Here is a 20195-nt window from a genome sequence, read left to right as displayed (position 1 = left end):
CACAGTCTGTTTAATCGCGATTGGCGGTGATCAGAAACTGGAAACTTTGTCATCCAAAAAAAGACTAAAATTCACAAAGTCACAAAGACTTTGTGAATTTTAGTCTGACAGCTGGTTGTTTTCGTAAAGACTGAAGAGTGAAGCTGTCATTTTGCTTATAGTGTAGATCCCCATACCGTACCGGTGTAAGATCGCTGCATGTAAAACTTTTATTTTTTTCTAGAAATTCTGCTGATTTTGCACAGCTGCATCGCATCGAGTAAGTCGTACAGTACTTACTCACTGTCAGCATGCTATCAGCTGCTATAGATCATTGCACGTTCCTGATGTCGCGTATATGTTGGTAAGCACCATGAACGCAGCACCACGCTTCTTCCGCGAGATGTGGTCGGGTGCACGGGAGATCAACTACGGCAACACGGTGCTGGTGCAGCGCGACGGTGGCCAATGGTGGCTGGGATCGATACGTGCAGGACGTCCGCGGTCCGGATTTCCTCGTTGATTTCGACGCCAGCACCGTGGCGGCCGAATGGATGCCTTCCAGCCGCGTCTGGCCGCATCACTCCCGGCCCCGCTATAATACTGTGGAGCCATACGTCCATACCGTCGTGCAGGTAGCCCTCCGGGAGCGCCCGGGTGGACCGCTGGTCTTCCGTCCTGCCAGCGGCTTGGCGCACTTGGGCGTGTACCTGGCTGTATGCCTGGATGATAAAAACCCGGAGGACTGTTTCTTCGTGGAAAGGAGTCTGTTCGTTGACTGCCTGCCCGTGCTGGATGATGGACAGAGTTTTTTTGAACGCACGGATGGTTTGACATACACGAAGCACGTGATCCCCGTTCCTGCCGAAGGCCTGATTCGCGATGTCGATCATCTACCGGTCTTCGTGGGCCGGGCATGCCAGTTCCGTCTGGGCAGTGCTGAGCGTCTGATGGGTAGTTCGCCTTGGAGGCGGGTGCACGGTGGTGCCACGCCGTTCTACGCCGTTCCCGCGTTCCCGGCACCCGTTGCGGGGGAGGACCACCTGGAGTATCAAGGTGTCGATGTATCTCCACGTGTGTTTGTGCGAGCGGGAGCGGACACTATAACGTTCGTCTGTCTGGAGCTACACAATGCGGCAACCGGGCGCCGGATGTCTTGGACTGAGGAAGCTCTCCAGAAGGCCTGCGACCGTTATCTCCGCCAGCATCCAGTTCCAGTGGATGGCATCGGCGCCGTACCGAGGCAGCTAGAATACGGTCAGTGCACGATTGGCCTAATTTGAAAGATGTATGGCAAATTAGTACTTAGTTTAATTACTTACTTTACTGTAATTATTATAATCAGCTGTGATTTATTTGGCAATGGCCCTGTTCTCATAAACAAAAAGGCGGGGATGAAAAACGCTACTTAGGTAAAATAATCGACAACTTAAACGTTGAAGAACAACCAAAATCGTTAGTGTTCTTCAAAATCTTGGCTCGCGCGCATTAAGTGCTCTCAAAATAGCAGCAGCATTCCTCTAACAACCGCCAGACTTAATAATTCTTTTAGAAAAGCTTTGGAGTGCGGTATTTCAGTTCTAAGCATCCATGTGCTAGGCGATCGGTGCCACCGCCCAGGATAGTGTGGTTACGTTGGGGCGTTTAGGGCAGCACCGATTCCGCCGTGTTCGATCGTGTTGCCTTTTTCAGTTGGTTTTTTGCACGCTTCCAAATCTGGAATAAATTCCAGATTTGTTCCAGTATCGCCTTTGTGGTGGTTTTTGCCGTCGTATTTCCCTTCCGGGATAGAGTGCATTTGTTCGGGCATTGTGCCTTTATTGTTCCTTTTCATTTCACAATAAAGATCATTTTGGTAGTGGCCGCGTAGAGGCACATTTCTGTGTGGCAGCTGCAGGCCACTTTCATGGTGGAGATGCAAGTTCGATCCCCGTAATCCTGTACTGACTGATTGATTTTCGTTACGGTCAGCAGGCATTTTGCCTTGCGCGCCGCATTTAGCCGATAATTTTAATTTAATTTAAAATTGCCACCGTGTGTGCGTCATTAACTGCGCGCACTTGCCGATTTTCCTGTACGGTCAAACGGATTCCACGCTCTCGCTACAGCGCAGTGTGGAGTTGAGCCGTACCAAAAACCCGAAAGCATCAGCCACGTCAACCGACACATCGCGGAGGACCGGAGCTGATTTCCCTACGTCATCAACCGATAGCTGACATCCCCGCACACCGGACGAACGACCAGACCGTGGGCATTCATCCGTGAGGGAGCAGCAAAGCGGATTCGAGATCCTGCGTTCCGGACGACAGTCGGAAAGCAAGCAAGCACCGAAAGCACCGCGCCGTACTCGTCACGTCGTGTCAGTGCAGGTAAGCCGTGTTTGCAATAGCAAACTATCTGCCGAAAAAATTCTAGAATTCTTCTAGAACGTTTTGCCGATAACTCTAGAGGTTTCCTCTAGAGTTTTACAATTTTATCGTCGAACGGGAGCTGTTGAAAGCTACTGTATTTAGCCGCCGTAAGCCGTGAATGTGTCGACATTTTACGGCCGATTTAATCACGTTATTTTCATATTTTATCGTTGTCTTCGACCACCGAAAATCTAGAATCTTTCTAGAATTTTACCGTGTAATTCTAGAGGCGCATGCTCTAGAATTTATTTAAATATTGCCGTGTACCGTAGCCCTAAAAGCTACTGTACTTAAATCGCCGTTTTCTACCGTGTTGTGGTGAGTTCTTCGTGGACTCTGCCACAGTAGGCCGCTCTGCTTTATTGCAGAAATCGATTAGGTCTTCAGACCTATTTAGCCGTACAATTTTTCCGCAAGGAAGGTTGTAAATTTCCGAAAATTCTTGCCGAAATACAGAGTTACCGTTTTCATTCAATTTAATCGCAAAAAGCGATATTGCCGTCAATTTCCATTAGGAAATTAATGTCGAAATTCAGCTAAAGCTGTAGCCGATCGCCTCGATTTTTATGAATTGTTTTCGATAATTATTGAGATAAATTCGCGAGAATTTATCGAAGGAATTACGCCGTATTTCCTTGTCGAAAACATGGAAACTGTATTCCCATGCTATACAACGGATGTTATTCGTTTTGTACAACCGGAATTACAGTTTATCTGTAATTTTCGCCTCAATAATTAAAGCCGAAATATACTTATTGTCGGGATAAATTCGCAAGAATTTATCCGTAAAATATCGTCAATAAAACTACCGAATCACGGAAGTTCACCTTCCCGTGTCGAACGGTAATTTCCGTAGTCTGCACACCGACATTACAGTACCTACTGTAATCAAAGCCGAGCGATCACCGTGTAGTTTTGAAATCGATATTACAGAAAAGCTGTAAGTCGTACATTAGTTGATTAACCGTTGAAATTGTGATGATAATTTAAATGAATCATTAAACTTACTTTCAACAATTCCAGTGAAAATTTTGGGATTTAATAACCCATATTTCCACTGTATTAGCCGAATCTACATTGTAGATTTAATCTCGAAATTTCAAAGGCCATCTAGGCCCGATTAGCCGGATAGTGTAGAAGGTTCATCAGCCTCCCTACTGGAGACTGATTGAATGCAAAAGCCGAAAACTGCCGAGTAATTAGTCTATAATTACTATTGACTTGATTAATCGCCGTTCACTTATTGAATTATTTCAATAACTGAAATATTGAGATCTATGGAGTGCCGGTTGTACCAGTCGGAAGTATAGGGTGTCAATAGTGTCATCAAGTATTAATTACAATAACGACTGCCGCGATTTACCGCTTACACTCTTTTCATTTAAATCGAACATCGTTTCGTGACTTGGTCGATTTTTCGCCGACCCATTCGTGGGAAGTTGAAAGTGAGTTACCTCTAAATTTGCCGTATCAGTTATTAGAGTATAATCGTCATAATTACCGGTTGTATTTCAATAATATCGCCGATATGGAGCGAACACCAGTAAATAAAGCGAAACAGTTCGCTAATAATCTCTTACGAACAGCCGATCGATTAATTCGAAATCAGCCGAAAGATACAGAAATTAATGATAACGCAGCCCGCAATGTTACCCGCGGGAAAGCAAAACAAATAGTAGCCGGTGGTGAGGAAGTAGTACATCAAGTACTGCAAACCAATAAAAGAAAGCCGAAAAGAGCACCATTAGCCGATCTACCGGTACCTGAAGCGGTAGAACAGCCGGCCTCGCCGATGGTCCCTAAAGACCTAAACGAGGCTATGATCGAAGTAGAGACACAACCGAGTGTCGAACGAGTCGACAGCGTAACAGCGTCGACAACGTCGACCGAATCGTCGGTATCGCTGATCAATATTAGCGAACCAGCGTCCAAGGAGTCGGTCGACTCTTCGGACGAAGACGATGATGAGCCGACAACGGTAGTACCGTTGATACCGAAGGCACACTCCAGCCCGAGCCTTATTGATAAGGTTTTAGGGAAGGACCTGACGCCGGTTTTAAAAATTCCGCCGATGCAACCAACAGGAGAAAAAGGGCCGCGTATGAGCCTTTTAATGCAGGCTACTGATACAGTAGTAGAACTGCAAAATCAAGTTTCGGATCTCAGGGTTCGACTTGAGAAAGCCGAACAGCTTATCGCAAAGCGTAATAAAACGATTTGCGATATGACAGCCGATCAAGATAATTTAAACGAGCAGTTACGGACTGCTAAAGGCGCCCATAATCAGGCGAATAAGGCCGCTGTAGGGCTTGGAGCCAAAGTCGTCGAACGAGATAATATAATTAAACAGCTAAAAGCCGAATTAAAATCCGAAAAAGATTCGTCGACCAACTTCCGTAATCAGTATCTCCAAGCTATACAAGAGAACGGGAAGTTGAGTACAGAGTCGAACGACCGACTCGCTTCGATCTCTATGCTGCAAGAGTCGAGTGAGAGATACCGGTCGGAATTTAATATATTAGCCGAAAAGTACAACCGCCTGTTGGCAACGCACCAGCAGATGATAGCTGCCGCCGAAAACCAGATCGATTATGAAGAACGGCCGCCTACGCGAATGCGCGCTGGCCAGCCCGAAACCATGCACTCCCGCATGGAGCCGGCCCCGACAGTAGAACATATCAGCCGACAGCAGGTTTCCCATAAGGAGGCAGAGGCAATTTGTGAAGCCCTGCGGGAAGAACTGCGTAAGCTAAGTAAACGAACAAGTCGAACCAATAGTCCATTAAGGAAAGCCGATCTAGCCGATGCCATACGACAGCCAGTTCCTAGGCCGTCGTATAATGGCAGTAAGGAAGATATTGATAGTTTCCTTATCAAGTTCGAGCAAGCCGCAAAAGAAAACCGATGGGTAAGCGATGAGCGTAAGATAGCCGAACTGGCCTACTGCCTGAAGGATGAGGCGGTTATCTGGTACAACGGCCTGCTCACGTCCCCAAATAAGCCGACTACGTACCGGGAGTGGCGTAACCAATTGGTTGCGCGGTTCGGAGATACCAGACGCTCTGTAAATGCGTTGTCCGAACTCACGAACCGAATGTACCGACCAGGTCAGGAATCGCTTGAGAGTTTCTTTCAGGCGATGATGACGCTGAGAGATAAGGCCGGGTATGCCGGTACGCCGGATCAATTCGTGACCTTTCTAATGAAGGGCATTAAGCCGCATGCAACTTTGCATGACAAAATCGAGGGCATGGATCCTCGTACGCCGGAAGAATTTTTAGAGAAGATTCGCTACTTGACGGCGAGTAATCCCGAAAAGTATGTGATTCCGGTCGGCAGTAAACGTAAGAACCAAGATGCCGACTCTGTGACCGTTCGAACGGTACAGACCCAGCCGAAGCCGGCGAGTTATGCGACAGCGGCTGCTAGCCCGCCGCGCCCCATTAATGGGGGGAATCGCCGACCAAACCGACCAGCCAATAATGGCAACGATACTGGTAATATTAGGCCGGCAAGTAATGCTAATAACAGTAATGTTAGGCCAGCCGGCAATAACAACAATAATCAACAGTCGAACCGTTCCCAGCTGTGGGCCGAGAATGCCGGACGTATTCCCGAGAATACTAACCGGGCTCCACGGTTGGAGAAGGAAATGAGAAATGGCCGAGTAGTCGAGTACTGCCAGCAGTGCGATGTCTGCGGGCACTACTTTGAGGCTTGTCAGTTTAAAGACGTGCCCCGAGCCGAAAACCCAATCTATTTGTCGTACCACGACCCGGTAACCGGAGGCCGCCGATACGCCCGGGATTTCCGGAGCCGAAGTCAAACCGGTAGTGGAACGAGCACGCCTAATGGCAGCCGTTCCCGTAATAATTCACAGCCGCGTGTCCAAGGCCAAGGCCGACCGATCGGTCCAAGGCCGACGTCACGTTCACCGCCGCCGAACCAAAATGAATATGCGACAGCAGCAAGTAGCCAGGAAAACGACAACGGGGAGTAACTTCCGGCAGTACTCCCCGGTTGCCTGGTGAAATGCCGGATACTACTGAAATAATAACTATTAGTGGTATCCGAATCACCGAACCGACCGAACTAAACGAGCCGATTATTAACGAAATCAATATTGATGATTCTAAAGTCGATTCAACTAAAGAGCCGAAGCGGGCGCCACCGTTAATGGTGTGGGCACGCATTGTAGGCACAACCGTTATGGTTATGATCGATACTGGAGCCGAGACGTCACTCATCTCGAATGAGTTCGTCGACGAATTAAAACTAGAGAAACTACCGTTAGTTAAGCCACTAAACATTAGAGGAATCGGTGGTATGTGCGGATTTTTAGTAACCCACTACTGCACGGTACCTGTAAAAGTATTTGGTGAACTAATCAACCATTCTTTCTATGTTAAGCCGACTGTCGACGACACTAAAGTGCTATTAGGTCAGGACTTCTTGGCCGGTGCCAACTATGGTGTCCGTAATAACGAATTACAATGGATCCGTAGGATCCACACTATTGTAGTCGAACCAACTGTTGTTGAATCTATAAAGCCGAATACTATTGAACAAATTGTTCCGATACCCGTGGCATCGGAACCAACTATTAATGCTATTGATATTCCTAAAGAGCCGACCCCTAAAGCCGAAATTGTTCCGATACCCGTGGCAAAAACCACGAGCAAAAGGAAAATTAAACTACCGCCGCCGAGAAAGTCGTTTGCTAAGTTATGGCAAGAGTATCAAGTTTTTGTATCCGAAGTACAAGAACTGACGAAATTGTTCCATAAAACCCGACAAGATATTCTTGTCTTAGGAGACGACAGTACGCCGATTTCAGGCATTAGTCCTAAGGAAGCCGAACAAATTGCGAATAACCTAGATTCTGCCTTCACAGCCGAGTATCTCTTGATGTTAGAGAAACAAGAGAAGTTGAAGGAAGCATTTGAGTACTTCAAATTTAATGTACCATATGTTTTACGAGCCGATTTAGAAGGCATGATTCAACTAAAACCCGAGTCAGCTGTCAAGCTGCCCTACCGATTAAAGCCGAAATATAAGCCGAATAATATGCCTCCCGAAACGGAAGGCATAACTAAAGCTAACCGAGCGCCTCGGGCACATTTTCACCCAATGGCGTCCGTGATGGAGTTTAATAAAGACGAGCCGACTATAGAATGTAGATTGCAACCGAACGACGATGTCGCACGTAATAATGCGAATGTCGAATCAAACGAGCCGAATCATGCCGATACTGTAGCTAATAAAGTACCAGACCTAAACGAAACTCTATCCAGTATTCAATCCTTTGACGCGTCTAATCTAATCATTGCAAATGTAGAGCCGGTAGTTAATACTGAATCTACGCCGATTAATAGGGAGTCAGCTGAACCTGATCAGTCAACTGACCCCACAGCTATTGATAAGACTTGGGAATTTTCTGAGTCGCCTACTATTGAATCTACTTCTCGTAGCCCACGCCTCCAATCGATTAAGGTGTTCGCTACCGATAAAATTCTAATCAATCCTGGTATAAATATGGCTGCAGTAGTAGCACGATTCGACCCAACCGAAGAATTTTCGACCGATAAGTTTATGTTCTTGCCGAGCCCACATGTTTACATGGAGAGGCATATTAAGCCGATCGAAGGTGTCGTAAGACCCGCTAATGGGAAATTTGAACTGGGATTGTTCAATTTCCATAATAGCCGAAAGTCGATCAAGAAAGGTCAATTCATCGGGTATCTCGAACCGTACGAAGAGATAGAAGATGATGAGATCTGTATTAATTCCGTTAAATTAGCCGAACGAACGCCGGAAGAACAACAAGAAATCCGAGAAGCCGTTGATGCGCTTAAGATTAATTCTAAGCTGACAGCCGAACAAATAGCGAAGATCAAGGAAGTATTCCTTGAGTATCCCGATCTATTTGCTACTAAACGCCGACCTTTTGGTGACGTTACAATTGTAAAGCACCATATCGATACGGGTGATTCCCCGCCGATAAAATGTAAGCCGCACCGTACCTCTTGGCGAGGTCGGGAGATAATTGAAGAGCATGTTAAAGAAATGCTCGAAAAAGGTATTATTCGCCGATCAAATAGCAACTGGTGTTTCCCAGTTGTGCTGGCTTCTAAGAAGAATCCAGACGGTACTATCGGCACGCGTTTCTGCGTCAACTATATAAAGTTGAACGACGCAACGAAAAAGAATAACTACCCTTTGCCGTCACCGGATGAATTGCTTCAATCCGTAGCCGATAATGAATATTATGTAGGCGTCGATTGTAATGCCGGGTTCTGGCAGATACAAATGGCCGAAGACTCGATTGAAAAGACTGCGTTCATCACGCAGGACGGTCTTTTCGAATTTTTACGCATGCCTTTCGGCGTGTGTAATGGGCCGGCAACATTCCAAGAGACCATGAATAAGGCTCTTGTAGGGGTACGCAATGAGAACATCTTTGCGTACTTAGACGATATCATTGTAGCCGCCAAGGATTTCGACGATTTGATTCGTAAAATCCGACTAATGTGTGAATGCCTTGTTAAGGTCGGCTTCACGCTTAAGCCGAGCAAGTGCCATGTCGGTGAAACCGAGTTGCACTTCCTTGGACACATAGTGTCTAAAGCCGGAATCAAAACCGATCCGGAGAAAATCTCCGCGATTCAACAATATCCGAAGCCGCAAACTGAGAAAGATCTTCGATCTTTCCTCGGTTTATGTAATTACTACCGTAAGTTCGTCAAGGACTTCGCTAGCCGAACCCGAGCCATGTATGGCTTACTAAAGGGTGAGATCGATGTTAAGAATAAATGGACAGCCGAACATGATGCCGAATTTGTCGATTTGAAAAATGCATTGATTAATGCGCCGGTTTTGGTCAAATTTGACCCAAATAAGCCGACAGTTATCGAGTGCGATGCTAGTACGATAGGAATAGGAGCTATCCTACATCAGGATGGTCATCCCATCGTTTACGCTAGCAAACTCTTAACCGATGCCGAACGTAAATATCCGATCACCGAATTGGAATGTATGGCTGTAGTATTTGCATGCCGTAAGTTCCGACACTTTATCGAATATTCACATTTCTATGTGCAAACCGATCATCAGGCGTTAACAAATTTGTTACGCTCTGTGTCGAGAAAAGAAGGCTTGAACGGGCGCCTTACCCGGTGGGCACTTCAGTTGAGTAGTCACAAGATGACTATTCAATATCGGCCGGGCAAACAATGCGACAATGCTGATGCTTTAAGCCGTCATCCAGTCGGACCACCGGTCGAGACCGCCGACGATGATGACTGGGATGACATGAAAGATCGGAAGTTTAGTACTCCGACCATTCGAGTCGTCACTATCACCGACCCAGCCGAACACGATGAAGACGAAGATAATTTTAAGTATTATCGAGCCGAACAGGAAAAGGATCCTGTAGTCGAAAAGCGAATTCATGCCCTAGAGGGCCGAGCCGAAAGTACTCACTTAATTAAACGCGATCCATACTTCGAGTTATGGAACGGCGTTTTATACCGATTAACCGAAAAGGACGGCCGCCTTGATCGACGGTTCGTCGTGCCGAAGCATATGCGTGTCGATATAATGCATGCTATGCACGATACACCGGCTAGTGGACATTTGGGTCCACTAAAGACGTATCAGGCAATTGCGCTTCGTTATTATTGGGACGGCATGGTTGCCGACATCGATAAGTACGTACGCAATTGTTATTTGTGCCAACACCGTAAAACCGAACGGAAGGCACCGCCGGGTAAGCTACAACAGATAGCTATCGGAGCCCCGTGGTTCCGAGTGCAAGTGGACTTAAAAGGACCTTTGCCGATTACCCCAAGAGGTAATACATATATAGCCGTCGCTATTGACGAATTGACTAAGTTCGTAATAGCTAAGCCGATTCCTAATGCGAAAAAGGAAACTGTCGCTAGTTTCCTGATTCACGACGTATTTCTACCGTACGGTACGCCGCATATCCTAAATACCGATCGTGGAACACATTTCCACAATAAGCTTCTTGAGGCGATTAACCATCGCTTAAAGATTCAGCATCACTTTGGTGCTGCCTACCATCCAATTGGTAGAGGCTTAGTCGAACGCCAAATGCAAACAATTGCCGATTCGTTGGCAATGTATGCCGCCGATGGACGGGAAAAGAATTGGGATACCATTCTCCCGTTCGTAATAGCCGCTAAGAACCGAGTTCAGAATAAAACTATTCATATGTCGCCGTACTATATGTTGTACGGGCGTGAACAAGTTATTCCAGCCGATACGGTCACTAAGACCAATATACCAGCCGAACATGCGTCGATAGCTGAATACATGGACGAATTTCGCCATAATTTAGCGCGAGCGCATGAGCTAGCCGAAATCTACATGAGAGAGGAATTTATTAAAACGGCCGAACGTTTTAATAAGAAACGTCGAGAAGACGATTATCAGATCGGTGAACTAGTTCTTCTAAAGCGAGAGAAGAAGAAGGGTGAAACCGAATCTTTTCGAGATAAATTCGGAGGTAGATGGGAAGTTACTGGCTTCCCGTATACCAATGCCGTTGAAATCGAAAATAAAGATAAGCCGGGAGAAACTCGCATCGTCAATTGCGAGCGTCTCAAACGTTTTAATACAACCGAAGAGGATCGTAAAGGAATAACTACTACGATCTCTTTGCCGAAATCTGCCGAAAATGGGTTAAATGTGAATGCTGAACCGTTCATTCCAGCCGATACCGTAGAAGCCGTTGAAGCTACAAATAATACCGTCGAAGATAATGTTGAAGTCGTCAATGACGATGATCACTGGGAACCCGAAAGCGAGGTTGCCGAAACTATTAGCCGTAAAAATATTAAGAAAAAGTCGACTAAATTGAAATTACATGTACGCCGTAATAAAAACGGATACGTACATGTACGATAATTGCCGATTATATCCCCACTATCATGAGGTCCATACCTCTCGCCGAATAAATCCCCACTAATTGTGTGGTCCATACCGCTTGTCGAAATATTTACTAGCCGCTCCAATCTGGAGAATTTTCACTATTGACTTATGAATTAATAGTGATTATTGCCGTTGAATAATTGTCGATTAATTACTGAATTAATTTTCGAATTATTCATGTAATTAATATGCCGTACAATTCACCGGGCTTACTGTGTTGTAGGTGATGATGGTATATTATACCATAGCGCCGAATGTATCGTTTTTGCAAGACTACCCGCTTTTTGATGCCACTCAATGGCAGGAAGTGGTGATCCGTACCATAGCCGAAATTAATGATCCATTGGGATCAACTGTCGACGAAATAGTGCAATATATTCGCACGGTTCGTCCCGAAATGGGAAATCGCGTTGATCACTATGTTGAATTAGCCGTGTCGGAGTTGGTATTCAACCCGCGTATAATTTCCGTTAATGATCCGGAACGGGGCATCACTTGGCGAATTAATCCAGCGGATGCGCCCGGACCGTCACGCCGATAATTTAATACTAGAATTAACAGCCGATTAATAACCGATATTATTTCTGTAAAATTAGTCGATAATTAATTATCTATTAAGATGGTTAGTTATTTAATAGCCGTTCATTATTCCCCCGCTAAATTGTGGTCCGTACCTCGTCGTTCTTTATTTAATTGATATGATGCCGATTAGTCGAATTAAAATAGCGATAAGTAGCCGTAAAAATGGTAAATTAACCGTGTAAATCATTGTAGATAACATGGAGCCGACGCAGTGTTATCGCTGCCGTTATAACACTAACCGCCGAAAGTGCGCCGATTGTCTCTTTGGAGACAAGCTGTACAGCGAGCAGGAGAAGGACACCGTCGTGAGCCGCCTGGTTAACGAAGTCCTCAACTGCAACTTGGATGCGTACGTCACATTGGGTGAGACGCATTTTGAGCCGGTATTCCAGACCAAACCTTGGCTGCGTATCAGGATGAACGATGCAGCCCGGAAGCTAATAGCCGCACGTGAACCACAGTGGTGTGATATGCCACTGCCTGCCGATTTGCCGTCGCAGCCTAGTTACGCTGCGCCAATGCAGTTGCCGATCAGTTATCCTGCACAAGTGCAGATGCCGATGAATCAGGTACATAATTCTGATTCTGAAACTGATACTTATTCTTTAAGTGATTGGGAATGTATCCCATTAAATCGTAATATTCCCAGTCAATGGGAAATAGACGTTTTAAATTTAAATGAAAATATGCCGCAGGGATATCCCGTGAATCCCGTCAACCAGTCGCAGATGCTGCAGTATCCACAGATGCAGTATCAACAGTACCAGCAGCCGGCGCAATATGCGCAGTACCAGCAGCAAGCCGATGTGGCTTTTAACCAGCCGCAATATCAGTATTACCGACAGCAGAACGAACAGGTAAATAGTCTAATAATTCCTGCTCGTCGATTATGTATAACACAGCCGTTTAATACACTGCTTTTACAGCAGGCGCCGAGTAGTGCTAGCAGTGCAGGGACTTCTGATCCATGGCTGCATGAGCGTGGGTACCGAGGAAATACTGCACAACAGCAGTATCCCAGCCGAGCTGCATCACAGCAGCGTAAACTCGAACCGCAACCCAGCACGTCGCGTGTACAACCAGACGCGCGTGTCGGACTGTCGAAACAAGTAGGTAGTTTGTCTATCGACGACTCTAATACGTCGATTAAAGAGCCGTCTTCTACGGACAGTAGCCGATCTGTGTTTGGTGCTCGACACCGTATTGAATATACGTTAGAGCCGTCTGAAAATCACTCCATTCTGGCAAGAATATAGTGGTTGCCGGGAGAGACTTGTCGATGTATGATACTAAAAAGTCCGCTGATTTGCAGAAACGTGGCAGACAGCGTGGAAACCAGTCGAATATCCGTTCTGCTGGCTATCAGCAGCGCAACGAGCCGAGTAAACCACAGAATGATCAGCCGGCTGAATCTCAGCAACCGTCGCCGCGTGAGAGTAATTCTCGCGATAAGCGTGGTGTTCGACGACCACGCCAGCCGACCATCGATCCTAATAGGATTCTGCGCGATGTAACTCAGTATACCAGCGATCTTGGTATTTATTTACATAAGCTGGCTACTGTTGCCGATATCGCGAAGACGAATGGCCCGGAAATGTTGCATCTGAAGAATATGATTCAGAATGCCGCGGCATTTTTGGGGAAGATAGGATTAAGAGATCGAATGATGGAGTTCGATTATTCTACTGTCGATTTATCGCGTTCGTTGGAAATAACTACGTACGCGTCGAGCCGCCGTAATAATCTTCGTACAGTGCTCGATAAAAAGCACTTGTACACGCCGATTACCGCCGTTGACATTGAGATCATTTCTCAATTTAAGATTTACGGAGATTCAGTAACCGAGAAATTCCTTATGCAGTATGTACTGCCACAAGCCGACCCTGCAAAATTCTTTTTCTTCTGTAAAATCGCTCACTACCTGAATCAGGAATTAAATGAGCGCAATATCGATTGGACGCCGATTCCCTACAATACGGGATTGAAATTCGCCGCTATGAGTATCGCTGCCGCATTACTTGGTAGTCATAGCGCCCACAAGGCGATCTACCAAAGTAAAGAACGAGCCGAGTACGCCTTGTTAAAGGATTTAATCGAAATGCTAGGGAAGCCGCTTACTGAGCAGCAGGAAGCACAGGTGCTGAAAGACACCCTGGCTGCTGCCGGTCACGTCGAAATGGATACTGATCAAGTCGATCGTTTTTATGACGATATCAATATCCGTATGAAACGATACGGCGATCGCAAGACGCAGTTTGACAAGGGCCAGCTATATAAAAAGCGCCCTTTGCCCGATTCGCCAGATGCTCCTACAGGAAGCAAAACTGTACAGCCGGAACAGAAATTCCGAAATAATCGGAATAAACAGTCGGCAGGTGATCCTGCATCGCCGCAGTTGGGAGTGATGGGCGGGAAACAGCCTGTCAAGCTTCCTCCCCTTACACAGCCGATTATTATTCCCGTGGTAAAGCCGAATTTGCCAATGGCGAAGTTTTCGTCTGCGCCGTCGTCGTTGAATACAACGACTGTGAAATCATCTGGTACGAATACCGATAAGCAAGGTAAAAATACTTTGCGATTGCCGGCCAATAATGGCAATAAAATTAATGACGAGCCGAATGTTGTAGATCATGTGCGGAAACAGCAATTGCCGACTGTTCCCGCGCCAGCCGAACCGATTGTTGCAGCTAATGTTGAACAACAATCAGCAGTTACTACGCAGCCGACACAAGTAGAGACAGTGCTTGTGTACCCGCCGACCCGTGAGACCTTCGACGAGAAGGAACTTGCGAAATTGCCGTTGTCCCGTATGAATAAAGCCGAACGCGACTTTTATGTTACGACACAGTCGTATCAAGATCATGTTGAGCCGTCGTCCAATGAGTATGTGGAAACCATGCTCGTTGAGTTGAGAAAGAAGACGTTGAGACAGATGACCGATCCCGAATATATGTTTTATATTCGATATGAAAATCCGGAACGATTACCTGCTTGGACGGGTAGATCGCCAGAAAAGCCGATTGCGCCGCAGGGCGATGAAGCCGATGTTTTCCACGAGACAGTGGAAGAGTTGCCGGTGCGACCAGCACTTTCTGAGGTACTTGGCGATGCTTTGAACGCAGTCGCCGCAGCCGAAACCGCTCCTGACACTACCGGCGCTGACGCTGACGTTGACATGCTGCCGGATGCGAGTGCGGATGAAGCTGCTGAATAAAGTCGTCATTGGAGGATAAAGCAAGCCTCCGGAATGGAACGCATCATGTTGGAATGGATCTCATAATTTCCGCTATTTTTTCTGAATTTTTGTGATTGTTAACCATAGTATATGCCGCCGATTCGGTCGCATTTTGCTCATATGTTGCTCACTGTTTTGTTTTGCGATTTGTGGCAGCCTCGGGGGGCCTCGGCCGTTCCGCCCCGTGGCATGCTAGGCGATCGGTGCCACCGCCCAGGATAGTGTGGTTACGTTGGGGCGTTTAGGGCAGCACCGATTCCGCCGTGTTCGATCGTGTTGCCTTTTTCAGTTGGTTTTTTGCACGCTTCCAAATCTGGAATAAATTCCAGATTTGTTCCAGTATCGCCTTTGTGGTGGTTTTTGCCGTCGTATTTCCCTTCCGGGATAGAGTGCATTTGTTCGGGCATTGTGCCTTTATTGTTCCTTTTCATTTCACAATAAAGATCATTTTGGTAGTGGCCGCGTAGAGGCACATTTCTGTGTGGCAGCTGCAGGCCACTTTCACATGTTTGCTTTACGGTAACAATTATTATTCTGTCATGTGCGCACAATTCTCTGTATTACTGTAGTGTAGTTGCTGTACTAATGATAATTCTCCTTGTTTTAAGATCCTTCCGGTGAATGCTCACCAGGTGTGGAAGAATTGTCCATTAAGGATTTATGGATTCCGATCCTCGCGTTGATCCTAACCGGTGTCGATGTGGACAGTCAGCGACGTTTTTCCCGGCAAGTTCATCAGCACTGTTGTAAATGCATTAACTTCTCGTCTGAATGCATTCGTGAACTGCCTGTGCGACGTTGGATATTCCGTATAGAGACGATTTTTTAGTAGTGAATTTATCTGAATTAATTTAAGGGTGAGACTATAGGCACCCCTTCCGTTCCCGTTTACTATAGGCACTCCTTTTCTATAAGGTAATTCTCGCACCCCCCCTTTTCCGCAGTCTATAGGCACCCGTTTTAAGTTTTTTTCCCCCAGAGGACTGTCAAAGATTTTTCGACAGTTTTTTGGTTCACAAAGATTTCTTTTTAGATTTGTTTTCCTGACATGACTTGGTCAGGCATAAGAAGGTGTACTAGTACAAGCCGGTCCGGATAATGAGCGAAAAATGTAAATTCATGGGTAACGCCAAACAACTTTAAACTACGCCATGGGCCCATGCTACATTGTTAAATGCCTTAACATGCGTTTGGCTGGCTGGTTGCACCGTAGCTTGGCGGACGCCTTAAATTTTAATGAGTACTCGTATAATCGTAATTGCCTGGTGGAAGATGTCTAGAAAACGGTCGGTGTAGTAACGGATAATCCAACTGCGGAGTGCATTTCCACATATTGTGGTAAAGGTGGTGCAGTGGTTATCGTGCTAACAGTAAGCGCTAACATCGAGCTCAATACGATATGCATTAGCTGTACCTTTACGTGCTCATCATCCGACTTGTACTGTACTACCCGCACTCCATCCGACAGTGAGCCTGTTTGGCTGATCGGCCATCAGTGGATCGATCGTTTGGCTGATCGATTGCGCATGGCATCTTCCACGCGCACGACAATATCGCCCTTCTGGGCGGTGTGCTTGATCGCTGGTCTGCGTCATGCGTCCCCCGCATTCTGGGCATGTCCACAAGATTTTAGTTTATGAACCTCTGATAAGTGCTAGCCGTGCACATTGGGTGGGTGGCTTTGGTGAATATTGCGTTCTCTGTGCGTGTGCTGTTCCACAATTTCACACTGCCAAGTGCAGACCATTGGCCGCATTGATTCGTGCCGGGAAACTATCGCTGCACAACCGGAAACTGTATGTTCACATCACGCGTTTCGCGTCCGTAAAGCATGGTCTGCATGGGTAACTAAAGAAGCCTTGCTAATAAGGGGGTGCCTGTAGCTTTGGCACGCGACGGGGTGAAGGTATTAATTAATCGAGAAGAGGTGCCTCTGATCTTTGAGTGGGTGCGAAAGGGGTGCCTATAGATAACGGGTTGAAATGGGTACCAGTTAAAGGGATATCATTGCCTTAATTTAAATTATTAATTACTAAAATATTGATTAAGTAAAATAACTAAATTATTAATAATAACTAATTAAATTTAAGTAATTATAAATAAGTCAATTGATTAATTTACGTAGAATTTAGTAGCAGTAATTTAGTAGCGGCGATCTAACTTTTTCTGTTTGTAACCAGGGTTTGTACGTTATGGAGAGAGATGGTGCGGATATACGGGGAGCACATCGTCATTCTGGACAACGTTCAGATGTGGCCGCAGCGGCCCTATGCTCACGATTACGTCATCGAGTTCTGTTCCCGCCGCTACACACTCCTAACCATGCTGGACCGCGCCGTCACCCGGAAAACGACAGCGCTGGTGCTGATGGATGACCGCGACGAAGTTCTGCGTCACCCCCGATGGTTCATCGGACTGGAAGAGAAAATGAAGACAGTCACAACGGTACTGGATATCAAGCGAATTCGCTTGTCCTTGATCGTGGTGCGGTACAAAGCTGTGATGACTGCAGATGCAGGGGGTCAGTTTCTGGTCATCGAAGCCGAAAGCGACGACAATGAGGCCGTCAATATCGCCGACGATCAGTACACCGTGCGCGCGGTGTCCGCCGTGATGGGCGTATGCGACCAGCTGGTCCTGATAAACTATCCGGCGTCGCAGTCCATCATCTGTTCCACGTGGAGGCGGATGTCCTCCCGCACCGACGAGGATCTCTTACCGGACTCCTTGAGCACCGGCTCGAGGGTGGCTACCGCCAACGATGTGGGCGTGACCATTCCGTTCCTGCGCTTCCGCCGCCAGGACGCCGCCACTGAACAGCGCCGATGCTTTCTGGCCGCGGCTAACGACAGCTGTCCCGCTGTTAGTTAGGATGTCCGCCAGAAGGTCACGGATCTGTTTTCGCGATGGGCGGGTACGGTGGCCGATGACGAATGGGCCGGCGTTCGCAAGTTTCTCCAGCTGTAAGGATGCATGGCTCCTTTGCTCGTTCATCGTTTTCCGCATTCCGAACACTTTCACAGTATGAGTTCGCGTTCCGGACACCATAGGCAGGGTATTCTCTGTGTTGTTCCACATTAGAAAATTGCATAAGGTTTTGGTCATATGGCACAACGGGAAGAATACCGTGTACGCTACGCGAATCCGTACTGACATGCTATGTGGAAGTCGCACTACGACTCCCGTACTAGATGACCAACCGAACTCAGTCGGTAGAGTGGGAATCTCTGTTCAGAACGGTGATATACTCCTACGCTCACAACCAATATCTGGTGATGTTATTATCCAGATTCTTATGTGACTTCCTGCAGGTACACACTTCTACGTTCGCCACAAGAAGGTCGACACTCAGATCTCATAACCTTTAATCATAATCTGAAGATACACACACTGCATACAGACTCTCCAGCCAACACCATCGGATCTGCACACATTGCATACAGATTTGCAAAAATCAAGACCAGGACTGAGGCTAATCAACACGAGCAGATTTCTGATGGAATTAGCTGTTAGAAGCTTTAGATAAAAACAGGTAAATCGTACGTACAAAGTACAGGCATACTAACGCCTACTGCGTCAATATTGTGGGAATGTCCGGGATGCGGGAAGCGTCGAAGTAGAATAATCTGCAATTGTTGGGAAAACGGTGCAGCGGAAATTGTTTGTTGTTTACTCAGGTTCAACAGTCTGAGACCCGGTGACGATGCCCGGCGATGGGAGACGCTGGATCTGCGTCACCTGGATGTGTCCACGCTGAACAACTTGACCTTTGCCGCCCTTAACGGATGCTACCTGGATGACGACGAAGAGCAAGACTATTACGGCTAGGACGATGGCGAAAAGGGCAGCGTTGACGAAGGTTCAGTCGGATAGTGCCATTGCGTGTTACGGCGTTGGTGTTGTGTTGACTTTGCGAAAACATTCCGGTTTTTTACCTGTTTTCCTGTAGTTTGGTTACAATTTTTCGTTGTACGGCAGGCTGCAAAGTAAATGTATGCGTAATTTTGTAACTGATGAAAGTAGCTAAAACATTGATTGATCTTTTAGTTGCGAGTTAATCAGTCTCCGATCAGATTAGTTCATGAAGGTTTAAAAATAAATTCGCTAACGAAAACCTGCCTGCGAATTTAATTATAAGTCTCCCGCGCGTTGTCGTCGAAGTAGAATAATCTTCGACGCTTATTATTTTATCCGGTTCTATTAATTAGGAAACACCGCAGCACTACAACGTAGCAGTAGGGAAGTCAGGAACAAAAGCAACGAATCGACCCGACGGTCTGCAGTTCATACCAAAAACTACTCATATGCAACAGAAGCGCATCCAATTCCCGCAGATCGCAGCACGGAATCCGAGAGGAGCGTTTGTTTGCGCAGTATGCGTTAAAACTGGGCATCTACTTTCTTAGTCTCCAGACACTGGAAAGCTGTTATTTATGGGACTATCAGTACAAATTACGAAAGCAAGCAATGACATTTTGCCGGCGAGCCGATGCATCGGCCGATTTGGTATGTCCGCCGACAGTACTGCTCCGTGAAGACTGTATCATCGTCGTCTCCACGTGGACACAACAACACGAAGCTGCCGTCCGCATTGGTGAGGCTGACCACGCTGATCGGTAGAGTGTTGGCTGAATTCAGTGACGAACCCTGCACGACATCTCCTGTGGGTATAGGCTCGAATGTCCGTGTCTCCTGGTCTTCGGATGACTCGGCGGAGTAATCCAACTCCGAGACAGTCAAATCGACCAAGCAAAAAGCGACCAACACACCTATTATTACCTGCATGATATAGCTGCGTTCTGGTAAATTGCAGTTTACTGTTTAATATAGCTTGAATTGATAGAATATCAGGAGCAATGAATAGCAAATGCATTTCCCATATGGGCGGCCCTGTGTTAATGATCGAAATCTTTGTTTCGGCCTGAGATTTTTGTATGAAGCAGGTGCAGTTGTTGCACCTTTGGTCTTTGACTAACGAATAACGTCATAAGCAGGTTTCAGGAGGATGACTAACATGCAATAGCTTTCTAGCG

At 46.6% G+C, this 20195-nt stretch overlaps 2 protein-coding genes across 4 annotated transcripts; both read left to right on the top strand.

Annotated features, from left to right (window-relative positions):
* Nucleotides 1–44: 44 nt before the first annotated feature.
* On the top strand, nt 45–19952 carry LOC129595746 (uncharacterized). Of its 2 annotated transcripts, XM_055492848.1 has the most exons (6): nt 45–183; nt 301–1236; nt 15771–15888; nt 17343–18125; nt 18474–18694; nt 18840–19952. In XM_055492848.1, the coding sequence occupies exons 2-4, from the start codon at nt 534–536 to the stop codon at nt 18031–18033; spliced, it is 1512 nt and encodes a 503-aa protein (XP_055348823.1). In that variant the 5' UTR covers nt 45–183; nt 301–533; the 3' UTR covers nt 18034–18125; nt 18474–18694; nt 18840–19952. The 2 variants fall into 2 exon arrangements, with proteins under 2 accessions (XP_055348823.1, XP_055348824.1); XM_055492849.1 differs by lacking the exon at nt 18474–18694 and having other exon boundaries at nt 45–1236.
* Nucleotides 1584–15619, top strand: LOC129595745 (uncharacterized). 2 transcript variants are annotated; one of them, XM_055492847.1, is made up of 6 exons: nt 1584–2348; nt 12120–12496; nt 12623–12784; nt 12854–13036; nt 13240–14488; nt 14555–15619. In XM_055492847.1, the coding sequence occupies exons 2-6, from the start codon at nt 12125–12127 to the stop codon at nt 15139–15141; spliced, it is 2553 nt and encodes an 850-aa protein (XP_055348822.1). In that variant the 5' UTR covers nt 1584–2348; nt 12120–12124; the 3' UTR covers nt 15142–15619. The 2 variants fall into 2 exon arrangements, with proteins under 2 accessions (XP_055348822.1, XP_055348821.1); XM_055492846.1 differs by having other exon boundaries at nt 13240–15619.
* Nucleotides 19953–20195: the final 243 nt, after the last annotated feature.

Source organism: Paramacrobiotus metropolitanus, unplaced genomic scaffold (assembly GCF_019649055.1).
Source record: "Paramacrobiotus metropolitanus isolate TYO unplaced genomic scaffold, Prichtersi_v1.0 Parri_scaffold0000082, whole genome shotgun sequence".
NCBI classification, from domain to species: domain Eukaryota; kingdom Metazoa; phylum Tardigrada; class Eutardigrada; order Parachela; family Macrobiotidae; genus Paramacrobiotus; species Paramacrobiotus metropolitanus.
This window is presented reverse-complemented; position numbering and strand designations above follow the sequence as displayed.